Consider the following 15,725-nt stretch of genomic DNA (forward strand, 5'->3'; position numbering starts at 1 on the left):
CCGCGGGGACGAAGGTGACAGGCCGTCGGGAGAGCCACGAGCACGAAGCAGCACAGTGAACATCAAGGGTCTCCAAATCAGACAGAACGCGACGCCTGCTTTAATTAGATGCAGAAACCTCCACAAGACTTAAAAATTCCAGAATCGTTGTTGAAAGAACGGCTGTAGCTGTAATTTCTCAGCAGCTTTTTACAAGCGGTCCCCGAGGCGCCAGACGGGCCGGCGGAGCCCGGCTGCTCCCCTCTGGCCGCGCCGCCCGACCCCAGAGGCTGCGGGGATGCCCTTCCCAGGTCCAAGGCCACAGAGAACGTCCTAGAGACGGAGGCCTCGTGTGGACGACCTCCGGAGATCAGTGATAACGAAGACGAGGGGGACCCCGGGTGTGGCCCGACCTGTGATCACAGCTGATGTCCGGAGTCTGACAGGATCAGTTTTTTAACTTAATTCATTGTAGGCCTTTCTCCCAAGCTAGAATAAAACTGTCCCCGGAGGGAAAGCGGCAGCCTGAGGTCCCTGAGCTTGGGGCGGGGGGAGCAGGGCCCGCCCGTTGACACGGGGGCTGCTCCCGCTCTCTGGATCCGGCAACAAGGTCCTGCAGAGCTCTTCCACGCCACGAGTGCGGCCCCAGAAGCAGCTCCTGTCCCGTCCGTCTTGACCAGCCCCGAAACCGCCCCTGCTCCTGTGTCCGCGGCGGCCGCGGATCCGGTGAAGAGGACGACTCTGGGACAGCACCGTTGTGCTCCTCAGAACAGGGAAGGGAACCTTCGGCAGTGGGCGGCCACGGTGTGGGAGCAGGTGCTTAAGCCCCTGACGTCCAGCCAGAGACTCGAGCCTCTCTGTGCCTTTGCGGTGTAGACTTGCTACCCGTGGCTTCCCCAGGACTCAGAGCAGTGCTTGGAAATGCAGACTTGAGGGAGCGGTTTCTCAGCAGAGGGGAAGAGGGACGGGTTTGCCTCGTTGGCTCCCGTTAGAGAGGAACTGAAGGATATCTGTGTCTATCAGCAGACACGTTTTTGTGCCACACGGAACCAAACTGTACCAACAGGAAGCCTAGGTCTCTAGAAACAGGCAAATTGGTATATGCTTTACAATCTAGAGAATACTAATGTGAGAGTTCACAACTGCTGTTGGCATTCTCAGGCTTCAAAAATTCTAATGTGATCGAAGCTACTAGAAATAATAAGGAAAACATTCCTGTACGCAAGGAAAGTGTGATTTTGGTAAAAGGAGTTCTGAGGAACAGATACGCTTTTGGTGAGGCTGAAGAAAGCTGCAGGTTTGTGGAAGAAGAATCTTTTAAAAAAAAAAAAAAGGTTTTCTTTGTCAGCACATGCACGCGCAAGCAGGGGGAGGGCCAGAGGGCCACATGCACGCTGAGCAGGGAGCCCCTGAGGTGGCTCCATCCCAGGACCCTGGATCATGACTTGAGTCCGATGCTTAACGGACTGAGTCCCCAGAAAAGGACATCTTTGAAGAGAAATTTTAATGTGCAGTCAAGCTGGCTAAGGTTAAAATTTAGTTTTAATATCAGAGCAAGTGGAACAGAATTGGTTTTTACTCTTAAAATGAAATTTTCTTGGACTTCAGTTTTGCTGTTAACAGACTGTGAAAGTTTCTTTACCTTTTAAATAATGTGCCAAGGAGCCAAGATTGTGCACCAGGTCTTCAGTTTCTGGCACTCTGAAGAAAACGACCTAATCAAGTACTCTTTTTGACGATGGTCTGTGACCCTCTTCAGTCAAGTGTCCAAACGTGCTGATATTCTGGACAAAATTCCCAGAATCGAATTCTAAACAAGGCCTTCATTGACTCTGAACTACGTTTTGAGAATTTCCAGAGGGTCCCTGGACCATCTCACAAGATTTGTTCCCACTTCTACTAAGAATGACGTTGGGTTAAGGAAGCTTATCTGGTGTGGAATTCTATGGAAAGCACGTCACATACATGATGATGAACTTTCTTAGGTTGTGCCGTAAGGGGGAGTATGAGTATGTCCTATGAACTACATGAAAATCCTAGAAACCTAGTATGTCCTGGAGACTGTTGGTTGGAATTCCAGTTGTCTTAAAATGTACGGAAATAAGCACCTTGCTCGGTCAATTCCATTATAACGAACTCGCCTGGGGTCGTGAACAGCGGGCAGTGAAGGTCCTGTCTGGTTACAGACCCGCTGCTTCACTGTGATGCTGGGGCCACAGCATTCCCGCAATGGCACCTCACCTTCAGGGAGAGTCAAGGAATGGACTCGACAAGGATGGGCTTCTGAGAATCTCCCAACCAAAAAGTGAGCTGGGTAAGGCTTTCTGGAACTAACGGATCACGGATTCAAGCGGGACAAGTACCACACGGGGCTGCATGAATTCAGGAGAACAATCATTCCGGGACTTCTGCTTTGAAACACTGCCCGTTCTTTTGTTTTTCCAGATTTAAGGAAACCACCTTCTCGTAAGGTTTCAACGATTTAAGATACACCTTTGTGAACAAAGAGGAAACAGTGTCTCTTGCTACCCGATCCCTCCAGGATCTGCCAACTTGGGATTCTCATCTTAGTGGCCTTATCTGTGATGACTGTGCTCAGATTCCACTCCGGTGACAGGACATGATTGAGAAGGCTCATTACATTACTAGGCCTGACTAGAACATTCTATCTGAAAGCGACGTCATGACTCGGAGATGATCAGCTTTTGGGAACTGAGGCTGACTTTATGGAGCCAGTGAGACCCTGGGGGCACATCATCCTGGCCTCTTGCTTACGGGATGCCTGGTGGCCTGGCCTGTCTGCATGGAAGGGCACATCCTGGCAGGCCCAGAAACCTCAGGATATTTTGGGGACCTTGAGAAGAGAGGAATTCACCTAAATCTGTATGTACTGCAGGCAAAGTCTGACGGCAGGTCCTTGGTGTGGGTTCTTAGCCTGGAGAGGCTTCTGAGATTCATCTAGGACCTTTTATGGAAAGTTCCAGCAAAGCAGATTTAATAGAGCCTATACAGTAAGCCCTGTTTTCTGCACTTCTGTAAATAACCAGGCCGGGTCACTGAAACGACTTCACTGGGAACCAGATTTAGTCTTGCTCTGGGTGCTCTGATGGAAGTCGGGGGGCTATGCGGACTCTGTGCTTCCCTAACACGCCTCCGCAGATCGCAGAGTCTACGCGGACTCTGTGCTTCCCTAACATGCCTCCGCGGATCGCAGAGTCTATGCTGCTCTTGGGCTCCGAGGTTCTGTCTTCTACCTGTAAAATGGGCCAGGTCCCAACTTCTACTTTCCTCTTGCATTTGGCTGCAACTCTCCAAACTGAAGTTTCCACTTCCCCCTGCCCTGCTCACTTGGGGCTGTCGGGAACCAGAACTGGCCGTTTCCTGCAGCCATGGCAGCTGCGGCTGAGCTGCACCCCCCAACTCGGGGAAACCACCCCTGCTCCCGTGTGGACAGTCTCTGTGCCCACTGCTGTGTGCGCCACGCGGAAAGCTCACTAGTGACGGTCACACTGCAGGCCAGGGCCAACCGTCCGATGGCTTCCACACATCTGAAGCTGCTCCGAGTGCCAGGGCTTGGAAAGTGGGCGGCGGCCTGTGCCACTGACTCGGCTGGTTTCCTGCTGTCCCCACAGAAGGGTCTCTTAGCAAACACCGGGTTACTCGCCCCCGGCCCGACTCGGCAGCCTCTTGCACAGCTGCCTCCCGAAATGAGGCCCAACTGCTTAGTGGAACGAAGCTCCTGTGAGGACTGGGCGACGGGGTCAGTGAGCGGCTCCGGCCCCGGCGGCAGAAAGTCCTGGAGACGGCGAAGGGAGGGCTCTGGCAGGCGGAGGATGTGTCCCCCACCGTAGGCTACTTCGGCAAATGGATTATTTCGAGCTGAAGACAGTCAGGATGCAGCAGGGGTACGGAAAACACTGACCTCTCCCCGAACGACATAGAAGGGTTGGGGTGGGGGTCTCGCTCAGAGGAGGAGCTGTTCCCGGCTATAAACTCTGACCTGTCCAGGGGGGCAAAGTTCTGTGAATCCCCCGCTCTCCCCAGGCCCTGCCTTAGCTCAGGATGGCACAGAAGCCTCAGTCGCCTGGCTAGTCCTTGGGGCTCCTGTCCTTATGGGTCCCTTGTACGTAATGAAACCTTTCTCCCATTTATCTGTCACCTGGCTCATCAGACCAACCAGAGGACCTAGCGGGTAGAGCGGAAAACGCCTCCCGCTACTCTAAATACTGAAGCGACTGCCCCGACACGCACGATGAAGAAACACCGAAATCGAGGCGTGCTTGGTTCAGAGAGACCCCCGAGCGCACCCGCTTGTGCACTCTCCGTGTTCTCCCTCGGGGCGTGCTGTGCTCGGGCCCCTCTCTCCTCCCTGTGACGGACGAACCACAGAAGAAATACGGTGGAATCTTGCCCTGTCGCCGGGCCTGGCCACAGAGTGTGGCGTCAGCTGGAAAGGAACCGGGTGAATCAAAGTGACGCGCGTAGTTCTGGGGTGTGACGGGGACGGAGAGCAGGGGCAGGGCGGTCGGCTTGGTGCTTCTCTGCCATTATGCCCAGACATACGGGATTTACAGAGGGAGGACGGTTTATGATAGTTTTCAGCTTTTCTCCGAGCATATTCAGAATTACGAGATGAAGCAGCTCAGCTTCCGAGAATAAAAAAAAGGGACCCAGTGCCTCCTCGGAGCCACCGCGGCGCCTGTCCGCCATCCCCAGAGCCTGTCACCCCCGGACTCCTATCCGCCGGCAGAGCTGCAGGCACGGAGCTCGCTGCAGTCGGACGAGCTGTCCGGCAGTCCGGCAGTCCGGCCTCCGCGCGGCTCTGCACGAAGACGGCTCCCCGCACCCACGAAAGGTTTTACTGAGTCCGCCGGTGGTTTCCTGTAGGAGCTCCCACGCATGCCGCTCACGGAGGCCCTGGGGCTCCGGAGGGCGAGGGCCCTAGGCCAGCTTGAGGCACTGCGTGTTGAAGCTGTCGCCCTCCTTGCCGGCGACCGCCTCGAGCAGCGCCTGCTTCTTCTGCATGCTGCGGGAGGACTCCAGCTCGTACATGGTGGTCAGGTTGAAGAGCACGCTCTCGTGCAGGTAGTGCTTGGGGTCCTGCCGGACCATGGCCTCCAGCTGCCGGAGGGACTCCTTGAGTTTGCCCCGGTAGAGCAGGCACACGGCGGCATTGTTGTTGGCCTGGAGGGGGGGAGGCGCGCACAGGGTCGGACCCGGCCACTGGCGGTCTGCGCGGGGGCCCTGTCCTGGGTGAGTGGTGGGGGGAGCCGCCGAGGCTGGCCCTGCCGGGAACCTCCCAACCCCGCTGGGACAGGCGCCCGTGGACGCCGCACGGGCTCCGGATGTGAGTCCCCGGCTCTCGTGGGACCTTACCACGGCATTTGTTGGGTCGATCCTGAGGATTTCTGTGAAGAATCTGTGGGCTTCGGCAAAGTTATTCTGGCCAAGGTGCAGGAATGCTCTGGAACACAAAGGACAGGGGAGCAGGCAGGCAGAGGGGTGGAGGGCACGGGCAGGAGCGTGCCCCATCTCCTCGGCGTAACTCTGAGCAGCCGGGGGCTGGGGGGACACCGCGGTTGGATGAAGCACATCGCGCCCTGGCGGGCAGATCGCACTCTTGCTAGGTGACCTAGGACTTCAGTACCTTCCTGCTGAATAAACGGACACTTTCTGCGGTGGCGTGAGCTCTGCACTGGGCACAGGCTCCATCTTAAGGACACCCCACCCCCACCCCGACACTGTGTGTGCGAACCCTGCGGACATGTAAATGAGGCATCGAAGCAGCTGGGGGAGGCTAGAGAGGATAAACATTTATGCAAATTTATGTTGAAAACAGGGACAATATAAACATTTTAAAATCTGCTGAGACTGAAAGGTACCTAAGTTCAAGGAGACATCAGTGGGCGTGTTGGGTGGTGAAGGGCTTGGGGGTCAGGTCTAGGGCACCGGGTGGCACGCCTTCCCCAAGGGGCTTTACTCACAGCGTCTGAGCTCTTGGGAAATTTGAGAAAATAGTCTTCAGAGGTTTACCTGTTCATTAAGACCATTGTCTTGCCTTGCAGTCCATCCAGTTTCTGGGTAACTTTCTCCACGTCTTGAAAATACTTCTCGGCTGTTTTTATGTCTCCAATCTGCTCTGACAAAGTCAGTTCAGGAGACAGGATCAGGAGGCGCACATCCACGCGCAAGCCGCCCGACACGTTAGCCTCAGAAGGTGCGCTTGCAGCGGGTGGGGGAACGGTAATGTCGCTGGTCATTACCTGATACAGCGCCGGTCGGTAATGTCGCTGGTCATTACCCGTTACCGCGCCGGTCGGTAATGTCGCTGGTCATTACCCGTTACCGCGCCGGTCGGTAATGTCGCTGGTCATTACCCGTTACCGCGCCGATCGGTAATGTCGCCGGTCATTACCCGTTACAGCGCCGGTCGGTAATGTCGCCGGTCATTACACGTTAGAGCGCCAGTCGGTAATGTCGCCGGTCATTACCCGTTACCGTGCCGGTCAGGCCACGGGGGACGGCCGGCGCCACAGCTCGGAACGCGGTGAATTACGGCCTTACTTACCGCCAGAGAACGTCAACGCAAACAACCCTGAAGATGAGCTCAGGGCGGCACAAACCCCACAACGGAAGGCCGAGAAGCCGGCACATCCCAGAGAGTAGGAAGGACGGGGATGCGGTTGGGAGTCAAACCTTGGGCAGCTGGAACTTCAAACACCAGCCGGCTTGGCTCTGGGAGAGCCCGGAGGTACTGGGAAGCTGGGGCCCTGCCCTCACAGGGACAGCAGAGCCAACAGCCCATGAGATCTAGATCAGAAGCAGCAGTTTGAAAACTGCCCTGGGTCTGAGGAGGGGGAGTTCCTGAGGGATTTGCTGGCAGGCAGCGTGCCCTCCCCTGCCCCCAGCACAGCCACACGGCCATCCAGATTCATTCCTAACCTGCCTGCACTGTGTGCAGTCCCTCCAGCTGGGCCCGCCACGCGTCCCCTCGCCCAGAGGACCGGCACAAACCTACGCGTCCCTTGACTTCTCTGGGAGAATTCCCATCAAAATCCACCCACGCTGGTCCATGCTACACACGGAGTAACGAAAATGGCAAAAAGCAGTAATGAAAATGGCACTAAGTACAAATCTATCAATAATTACTCTGAATGCAAATGGACTTAATGCTCTAGACAAAAAACAATGGGTGACAGAGTGCATTACAACAAAATACCCTCCGTATGCTGCCAAGAGATTCATTTTGGACATAAAGATGCCTGATGAGTGAAAGTGAAAGGAAGGACATACATTTATCCCGCAAGCAGACGTGGAAAGAAGCAGGCTAGCAATGCTTCCGTAAGACAAAATAGACTTTAAGAGAGAGACAGAGAAAGGACACTGTATACTAATAAAGGGAACCATCCAAGAAGGTGTAACAGTGGTAAATATTCACGCATCCAGCATGGGAGCAACCAAATACACGCAAGTTCACGACAAACGTGAGGAGGCTCGCTGACAGTCACAACAGCGGAGACTCCAGCACCCGCTCGCGTCAGCGGACGCAGCATCTGAGTGGACCGTTAACAAGCAGACGACGGCTTCGGATGACACACGGCACCAGAGGACTCAAACAGATATAGTCAGGACACCGCATCCTAAAGCAGCAGAATGCTTTCTTTTCAAGTGCGCACAAAACATTCTCCAGACCAGATCACATACCTGGCCACAAAACAAGTCTCAACAAATTCAAGAGGACTGAAGCCACTCCATGTACCTTTTCTGATCACAATGTATCAGAGAGGACACAGAACAGGAGGACAACCTGTACGGACCGCGAACACACAGAGGCAGGCTAAGAAGCTGCTAACTGATAAACGAGTCAACCAAGAAATCGAATGAACCGGAGATTGCATGGAAACAAGTGACAATGAGGGTACAAGGGTCCAAAACGTCCGAGACACAACAAAAGCGGTTCTAGGAGGAAAGTCTGTAGCTCCACAAGCCTACCTCGAGTAGCAGGAAAAGTCTCAAACAACCTAACCTTACACGTAAAAGAGGGAGAAGAAGAGTAAACAAAACCTAAAATGAGCAGAAAGAAGGAAATTATAAAGATTAGGGCAGAGATCAATGATGTAGAAACTAAAACAACAACAACAACAACAAAAGAAAAACAAAACAAAACGAAACAAAAACCCCAGGGGTGCCTGGGTGGCTCAGTTGAGCATCTGCCTTCGGCTCAGGTCATGATCTTAGAGTCCTGGAGTTGAGCCCCAGATCAAGCTCCCCGCTCAGTGGGCATCTGCTTCTCCCTCTCCCACAGCTGCTCCCTCCTGCTCACGCTGTCTCTCAAGTAAGTAAAGAAATAAAGTTAAAATAAACCCTTCCCCCCCAGTAAAACAGATCAATGAACCCAGGAGCTGGTTCTTTGACAAGATCAACAAAATTGATGAACCTCTAGCCAGACTCATAAAAAAAAGGCCCAAATAAACAAAATCACAAGTCAGAGAAGAGAAATGGCCCATAGCAAAGAAACACAAACAGTTGTAAGAAAACATCACAAAAAAGTATATGCCAACAAATCGGACAACTGAGAAAAAAAATGGGTAAATTCCTAGAAACATAAACCATTCAAACTGAAGCAGGAAGACACAGAAAATCTGAACAGATCAATTTCCAGCTATGAAATTTAATCAGTAATAAACAATCTCCCAACAAACAAAAGTCCAGGACCAGATGGCTTCACGGGGAACTCCAGGAAACCTATACAGAAGAGCTAATACCTGTGTGTCCCAAACCGTCCCAGAGAACAGAAGAGGAAGGAAACCCCCGAACTCACTCTGTGGGACAAGCGTGACGAGGACACCAAAACCAGACAAAGACCCAACCGAAAAAGAGAACCGCAGGCCAATATCCCTGATGAACAAAGATGTAAAATTCCTCAATGAGATATTAGCAAACGCAATCCAACAGAACATTAAAAAAAACCATTTGCCACAATCAAATGGGATTTATCCCTGGGATGCAAGGGTGGTTCACTCTTTGCAAATCAATCAATGTGATACTCACATCAGTAAGAGAAAGGATGAAAGCCATGTGACCATTTCGGTAGATGCAGGAAGGGCGTCTGACAAAGTACCATCCATTCATGATAAAAACCCTTTGCAGTGTAGGGTTCGAGGGAACATCCCTCAACGTAATGAAGGACAAACCACAGGTGACATCATCCTCAGTGGGGAAAGACCGAGAGCCCTTCCCCTAAGGTCCGGAACAAGACAGGGACGTCCACTCACCACTTTCATTCAACACAGTACTGGAAGCCTCAGCCTCAGCGATCAGGAGAGAAAAAGAAACAACAGGCATCCGAATTGGTAAGGAGGAAGCCAGACTTTCACTATCTGCAGATGACATGATACCACACATAGAAAACCCTAAAGACTCTACCAAAAAGCTACTAGAACTGACAAATTCCGTAAAGTCACAGGATATAAAAATCAGTGCCTAGAAATCTATTGTCCCAGGGACTCCAAGACTGTCACAGCTGGCCTCCCGTGTCAGGCTGTCCTTGGACCCAGTGCGGGTCTCATCTGCTTCCCACGAACAAACAGTCTGGGCTGGGGGTGGGGCAGGAGTAGGAGATGCGAGTGTGTGCGCGCGCGTGTGTGCATGGACTGGGGGTGTAGGAGGAGTGCGTACAGATGTACGTGTGCATGTGTGCACAGTGTGGAGGAGTGTGTGTGTGTGTATGACAGGGTGTAGGAGGAGTGTGTGCAAATGTATGCGTGTGCGTGTGTGTGTGTGGTATGGAGGACGGTGTGTGGACCCCTTTGGTGAGGAGAACCTGAGCCGGGGGCTGAGAGAGCCCTCGGTCGAGTCCTTCCTGGCACACTCCTATCTCCGCCGCCGGGGAGCCCCGTCTGCCTCCGTGTGAAAGGGCCGGAACGCCCAAGGGGGAGTGGCTCCGCACGGCGTGTGCTCCCGTGAGCGGTGCCCCAGAGACGCCTGGCCGTTCTCCGACTACCCACAACCGTTCCCAGCCCACACTCCTCCCGCAGCCCCGGCTCGGGGACGTGATGGTGGAAGCCCTACAGGCGGAGGGGGTGCCGCGGGCAGAGGCTGTGTGGCCTCAGCCTGCAAAGGTGGGGCGGGCGGCCGGGGGGCGGCGGGCGTGGGGGGGCGCGCATCACCCCAGCGCCGGACGGTCAGGAAGACGCGTCCCGGCGCCGGCGCTGCTCTTGCCTGGTCCTCGGCCCTGCTGGGGCTGCTGCACGCTGGACTCTGCTCTTTCTAGCCAAACAGCAGCCAGTGACTCTAGGACCAGCCGCGTTCAGGGAAGGCTCTGTGTGGTTTTACCACCACTCTTCTGGGTGCGACAGGGGACTTCTGAGTCCGGTTTTGGGCTTCACCAATCGCAGTCGAGGGAGATGCCCGTCAGGCAGTTCGGCTTCCTGATGCCGCTACAGCCCGCGGGACTTGACACAGTCCAACCAGAACTACTGTGAAGACCGAAACCCCTAACATCACAGGTGACATATTTATGGAGCTACTTCTTTTCTCTTTAAAATTGTATCTGTTTCCGAGAGAGAGCGCTGGCCGGGCCAGAGGGAGGAGCAGGGGGCCTGACGTGGGGCTCGATCCCAGGACCCCGGGATCCTGACTGGAGCCGAAGGCAGACGCCCACCCGCCCGAGCCCCCCTCCCGGATGTGTCTGTGCTGTTTCCTATGTGTCCCGGGCCGCCCCAGATGGCCCCAGAGGGGACGGGCCGCCCGAGCTCGCGGCCGGTGTGGTCGTACCTGGAGGAAGATCCGTCCGATGCCGCTGAGCAGCTGCGGCTCCTGCTCCGGGCAGTGCTGGATAGCGGCGTGGTACGCGTCCACGGCCAGCACGTAATCCTGCGGGCAGAACGCCAGGGACACTGTGGGTTAGAAAGGTCACGCTCGGGTTTAGAACGCTAGTGGCTCAGTGGCCGCACATGTACACGAGGAGAGCGGGCCCGGGAGTGCGGGAGCCGCAGGGCCGGAGCTGGGCCCTCGAGGGGCCTGATGGTTCCTCAATGTTGCCACCTCAACGGCAACAGGAATTCGCCGCACAGTCTCTCTTTCCTGACAAAACCACCAATGAACGGGTGACTTTCATCCTATTTCTCTCTGCCAAGTCCCTAGAGCGAATTTATGAACAGCATCTCTTAAGGTTTCCTACGCGAGAAATGGAGGGAAAGTCCTCACACACACACGACACCCTGCACCAAACACCACAGCCAGGAGCCGGCCTCAAGTCCTCTGTGGGGCGCCCCCTGCCGCGCTGGGAGGTGGTGACCACGAGTCCGGCCATGCCAGAGCTGGGTGCATGACCCCGCTGGCCACCGAGCCGGGTCGTGCGTGCTACCAGCGGCCTTCGCCAGCCTCTCTCGGTCGTCGGAGTGCTTCCACACCGCCATGGGGGAGCGGGCCGGCCCGGCCGTCTCTGTGCTTCCCCGGGTGCCCCCCAAGTGCTGGCCTGCGGGGGGTCCCGGTAGATGCTGAGTCAGGAAAAGCCTGTTTATCCACAAGAAAGAGGTGGAACCCGTCATCTCTCTCGGGCGTCAAGGTCTCCTCGTGGCCCTTGGCTCGTCTCGGGCTCCCCCAAACCCCGGCTCTTCGGAATAGCAGCGATCATGAACATTTACATAGAGCAGGCCCAGCACGGCTGCTGTGTTCTTTGGAGTCCCAGCACGTGGCCACGAGCCATGCGGCAGCAGATGCGCGGTCACCCCCACAAGTGCTTTATTCCTCCACATTTGCAGGCAGAGCCAAGCTACCCATGTGCTCACTGGAGTGGTCTACAAACAGACAGGTGACCAGTAAAATCCCAGTTTCGGAGAAGAATGAAAAAACTCTCTCCATTCTGGAACCTTCCAGTGACGCTCATTAAGACAAGTCTTATTCAAATGATTCACAAGGACCCTGAGAGCACCCGCCTGTCCTTCCCCCTGGCGTTCTGCTAACTGTCACAGCCGCCCACAGCGGGGCTGTGCAGTTTGAGGGTTGTGTATCGTGCACACGTGCATGACTGTGCCAGTGAGTGAGATGTGTGGCTTATGCACAACCGTGAGTGCAAGCACAAGTGTAAGAGAGCAAGCACGCACACGGGCGTATGTACAAGCACGACCAAGTGTGTGCGTGCAAGCCTGAGGATGAGAAACCAAGTGGATACGTGAATGTGTGCACGAGCATGAGTGAGATGTGTGCACAGCTGTGAGTGTAAGTGTGGGAGTGGGTGTGCAAGTGTGTGCTGAGGCCCCGCTTGGCGGCTGGTGTAGGGCCCCAGCAGAGTGCACGGGACGCCCCCGCGGGCTCCAGGGGCAGTCGCGTCCTGTAATTCAACAGAGGCCCCTTGCTGCCGCTTCAGCGAGAACCGAAGGCAGGTCTGACGTTCCTGGTAGCGCTAGAGTGTCACTGACACATGCCGGCCTGTGGACGCGGTGGCCCGCCCACTTCCACGGAAGTGCAAGTCCACGGAAGCCAGCACCACGGCCTCACAGCTCTGCCTTGGCGCTTCCGGCCAGGAGCCAGTGCTTCAGGAGACGACTGGTCCGAGAGGACGGTTAGTGAACCAGGCGCCGATCCCTGATGGGGTTGTTGTGCTGCGGACCTGTGAAAACACCACCCTAGGTGCACAGGCATGAGACGCGCGTGGGAAGGCTGGGGAGGCTGGCCCGTCAGACCCCAGGTGGCGGCGGCGGCGCTAAGGGTGCCAGCAGACCATGGGGGACACGGGCTAGGAGTGGCTGTGGCCTCCGGACGGGCTTGGCCATGTTTTACGGAGCCCATTACCAAATAAAGCCCAGCGGGAGCTGGTCATGGAGCTTCCCTAAGGGATTATCATTGCCTGAGACGGTTTATTTACTGGAAGAGGAGGGAACACAGCCTCTTAAATGGAAAATGGCTCAAGTGAGCTCTTCCAGGAGCGTCCAGCCTGTGGCGGACGGCGCACCCAGGCTGGAAAGGCCACAAGGGACCTGCTGACAGGACGGGCCTGCTTCATCAGCTCAGCACTCAGCCTCTTGCTTCGGCAGCTGCTGCTTTGGAGGCCCGAGAGGGTTTGCGTGGACATCCGAAGGGGGCTGAAGCCAGCTGACGTGGCCGCGTGGCCCCTTGGCTGGAGCCTACGTGGGGCCAGTAGGGGGTCTCGGCGGCCCCCCGAGGCAGCAGGCGCTCTGCCCGTGTGCTTGGCCAGTGTGGCTCCTGCCGCGTGGCACCCAAGGCCCACCACGGGTCCAAGGAGAGGGAGTGTGATTTATAGCGTGGGACTGGGCCAGTCTCCCCGGCCACAGCAGTCCGGTCCCAGAGCCCGACGGCACGTCCCACGGGTATTCGGGGCTGTAATGTATGAGCTGATTTCCCATCATCAAATAGCATTTGTTTCGCTGTAAAGAAACGTTACTGACCATAATTGAGTGGCTGATGACATAACATGCTGTCGGCCAAGCATGAGCCACATGAGTCGCCCTGAGCCGCACACGTGCTCCCCACGTGGCCAGAGAAGGGGCACGCGTGCTGGCTCAGGCCTCCACGGCACGGAGTTCCCTCTTTTTAACTCATCAGATGTGTGTGAAATTCCAATTCAATGGCATTCCTCATGAAGTATTTCTGAAACCAGAGCAGGCTGTCTCGGGTCCCGGCAAAGCAGGCAGCAAAGTCACATGGGGCCCGCTCGCGTCTCACCGTCGCTGGGCGGGTGGCACAGGCACTTTATCCCGTCATCGTCTACTACTGTGTCTTCGTGATGCGAATACAAGTCTGCCGGTGGAACACCTAGCGTCCCTCCTGGGCAGTGTCAGCCCCTGACGAAGGAAATGTCAGCGACGAAGGAAACGTCAGCCCCGTGACTGTGCGGGCGGCTCTTCCTCTGCACAAGCTGCTAGGGCTCCCGTGCGGCTGCTGCGGCCCCAAGGAGGGAGGCTGGGGCATGGGGTTCCAGAGCCGGGGAGAATGGCCCGTGTGCCGGGGCAGAGGGGACAGGGCCAGGCTCTAGGGAGGGACCTGCTCATTGCCAAGGCTGCAGGTGGGAGAGAAGATGCTCCCTCCTGCCCACACACACGTCTGGGGCAAGACCATGACGGATGTCACCACAAGGGCCGCCACCTTGTCCGAACCCCCCCCCCCCACAAGCAGGGAGGGGGCTCTGCGCTCCTGCACTGAGGGGCGTGGCGTCAAGGTCAGAGCCAGGGCCCAGGGCTCCTGGACACGAAGGGTGTGGCAGAGTCGCTGTGTGCCCTTGTGTCCCACCCCTACAGGGCCACCTGGATGGGAGTCCCGACCTGCCCAGTGCAGGCTGCTTGGGGGCGTGCCCAGACCACCCGTCTTCTCCCTGACCGAGCAGGCGCAGGGCTGTGCTGGGAACGCACACCCGCAGCCAAGCCCTCTACGCCGCACCCAGGGCACGACCTCACACACAGGGCCGTGAGGGACAGATGTGTAACGCGGCTGTCAGAGCAGGGCCAACCATGGGACTCCCCCGCAAGGAGCCGCCTGCTCTGCTTTGCTGAAAATCAAGCTCAGGAATGACCTTGGGCTGACCTGTGGGGGACTCAGGCTCTCGGTCTCATAATAGCTCATAAGGGGTCTGGGACTCAGCGACTCCCGCGGCAGCCTTCCCTGTCCCCCTACGTGGGGCCCCAGCTGAGCCAGGTCCCAAGAGGAGGAAGGAGCTGAGGACACCGCTCTCAGCTGCCAGGGGCCCACCGGAGACCAGGCTGGAGGAAACAAAGGAGCAGCTCCTGACGTCAGCCTCCTGGACGTGTGGGCTGCCTCCTTGGGGTGGGGGGGGATGTCCCTGAGACACAGGGGTCGTGGGCAAGCCCGGCTCCAGAGGCCATGGGCGTCCACAGGCCCGCCTGGTCAGGAAAAGGGAAATCACCGCTCTTCCCCGGGACCTTTCTGGGATGGAATCCAGAGAAAACCACAGAGGCCGGGGGGTGGCGGGAGGATGAATGATGATTTTCATTAAATCATCGAGACCCACGTTTGAACAATCCGACTTGACACTGTCAACTCAGCGTCCGCTGAGATCTCCTTCACTGTGAGCCAATGTCAGAGTCAGAGTGCCACTGAGCGCTCTGCTCCGGCAGCGCCTCCCGCTCCCCGTGGGGCCCTTCCTCACAGGGTCCCGGCGCCCCGCACAGCTTCTGAGACACCCTCTCCCAGACCCGACGCACCTTCATCAGCAGCAAGCAGTTGGCCATGGAGCACATCACCCGGCCCAGGCGGGACCCCCACAGCTGGATGGAGGCTGCAAGAGAGGCGAGGGGTGAGCGCGCACAGGTTGGAGGCACGTCCCCTGCTGAGCCTGGGGCGTCGGGCCAGTGCCCTTGGCTCAGGAAGGAGAACAGGTGCAGAAATGCCACAGCAAGGAGAACGGGAGGGGAGTGGGTTAGCCGCAGGGCAGAGGAGACCACGCAGCCCAACCCAAGCCATGCTCACGGACAGTGAACACACATGGGCCTGCCGGCGGCTGCAGTCACTGCCCAGACGCTGGACACCTCTCCGGGTGACCTCCAGGGGACGCCGCCTGGCGGCAAGAGCCCGGGCTGTGGGGCTGGCAGAGGATGGCCCACCAGCATCTGCACCCCGAGCTCTGCCTTCTCCAGGCCCCACTGCAGAACCTTTCCGAGGAAAACTCTACTCTCGTCCGGCCGTCAGACTCTGAGCATCGGTGTGGGAAGGGCACAGACGTACCGCTTAAAGGTCAGGAGCACTCTCGCAGGGGAGGGAGGAGGGCGGCG

The 15,725-nt window shown here is 56.8% G+C and overlaps 1 protein-coding gene across 3 annotated transcripts in view; it reads right to left on the reverse strand.

Moving 5' to 3' along the window:
• Positions 1–1,503: 1,503 nt before the first annotated feature.
• TRAPPC12 (trafficking protein particle complex subunit 12) overlaps positions 1,504–15,725 on the reverse strand; it is a 69,225-nt gene continuing 55,003 nt past the window's right edge. For all 3 annotated transcript variants that reach the window (XM_059132769.1, XM_059132770.1, XM_059132768.1), the window contains exons 8-12: positions 15,159–15,232; positions 10,756–10,854; positions 6,013–6,113; positions 5,356–5,443; positions 1,504–5,163 (exon numbers count right to left, since the gene is read on the reverse strand). In XM_059132769.1, the coding sequence (XP_058988752.1) occupies positions 4,921–5,163; positions 5,356–5,443; positions 6,013–6,113; positions 10,756–10,854; positions 15,159–15,232 (605 nt within the window). In that variant the 3' untranslated portion in view covers positions 1,504–4,920. The remainder of the gene's footprint in view (positions 5,164–5,355; positions 5,444–6,012; positions 6,114–10,755; positions 10,855–15,158; positions 15,233–15,725) is intronic.

Source organism: Mustela lutreola, chromosome 9 (assembly GCF_030435805.1).
Source record: "Mustela lutreola isolate mMusLut2 chromosome 9, mMusLut2.pri, whole genome shotgun sequence".
Classification (NCBI taxonomy): domain Eukaryota; kingdom Metazoa; phylum Chordata; class Mammalia; order Carnivora; family Mustelidae; genus Mustela; species Mustela lutreola.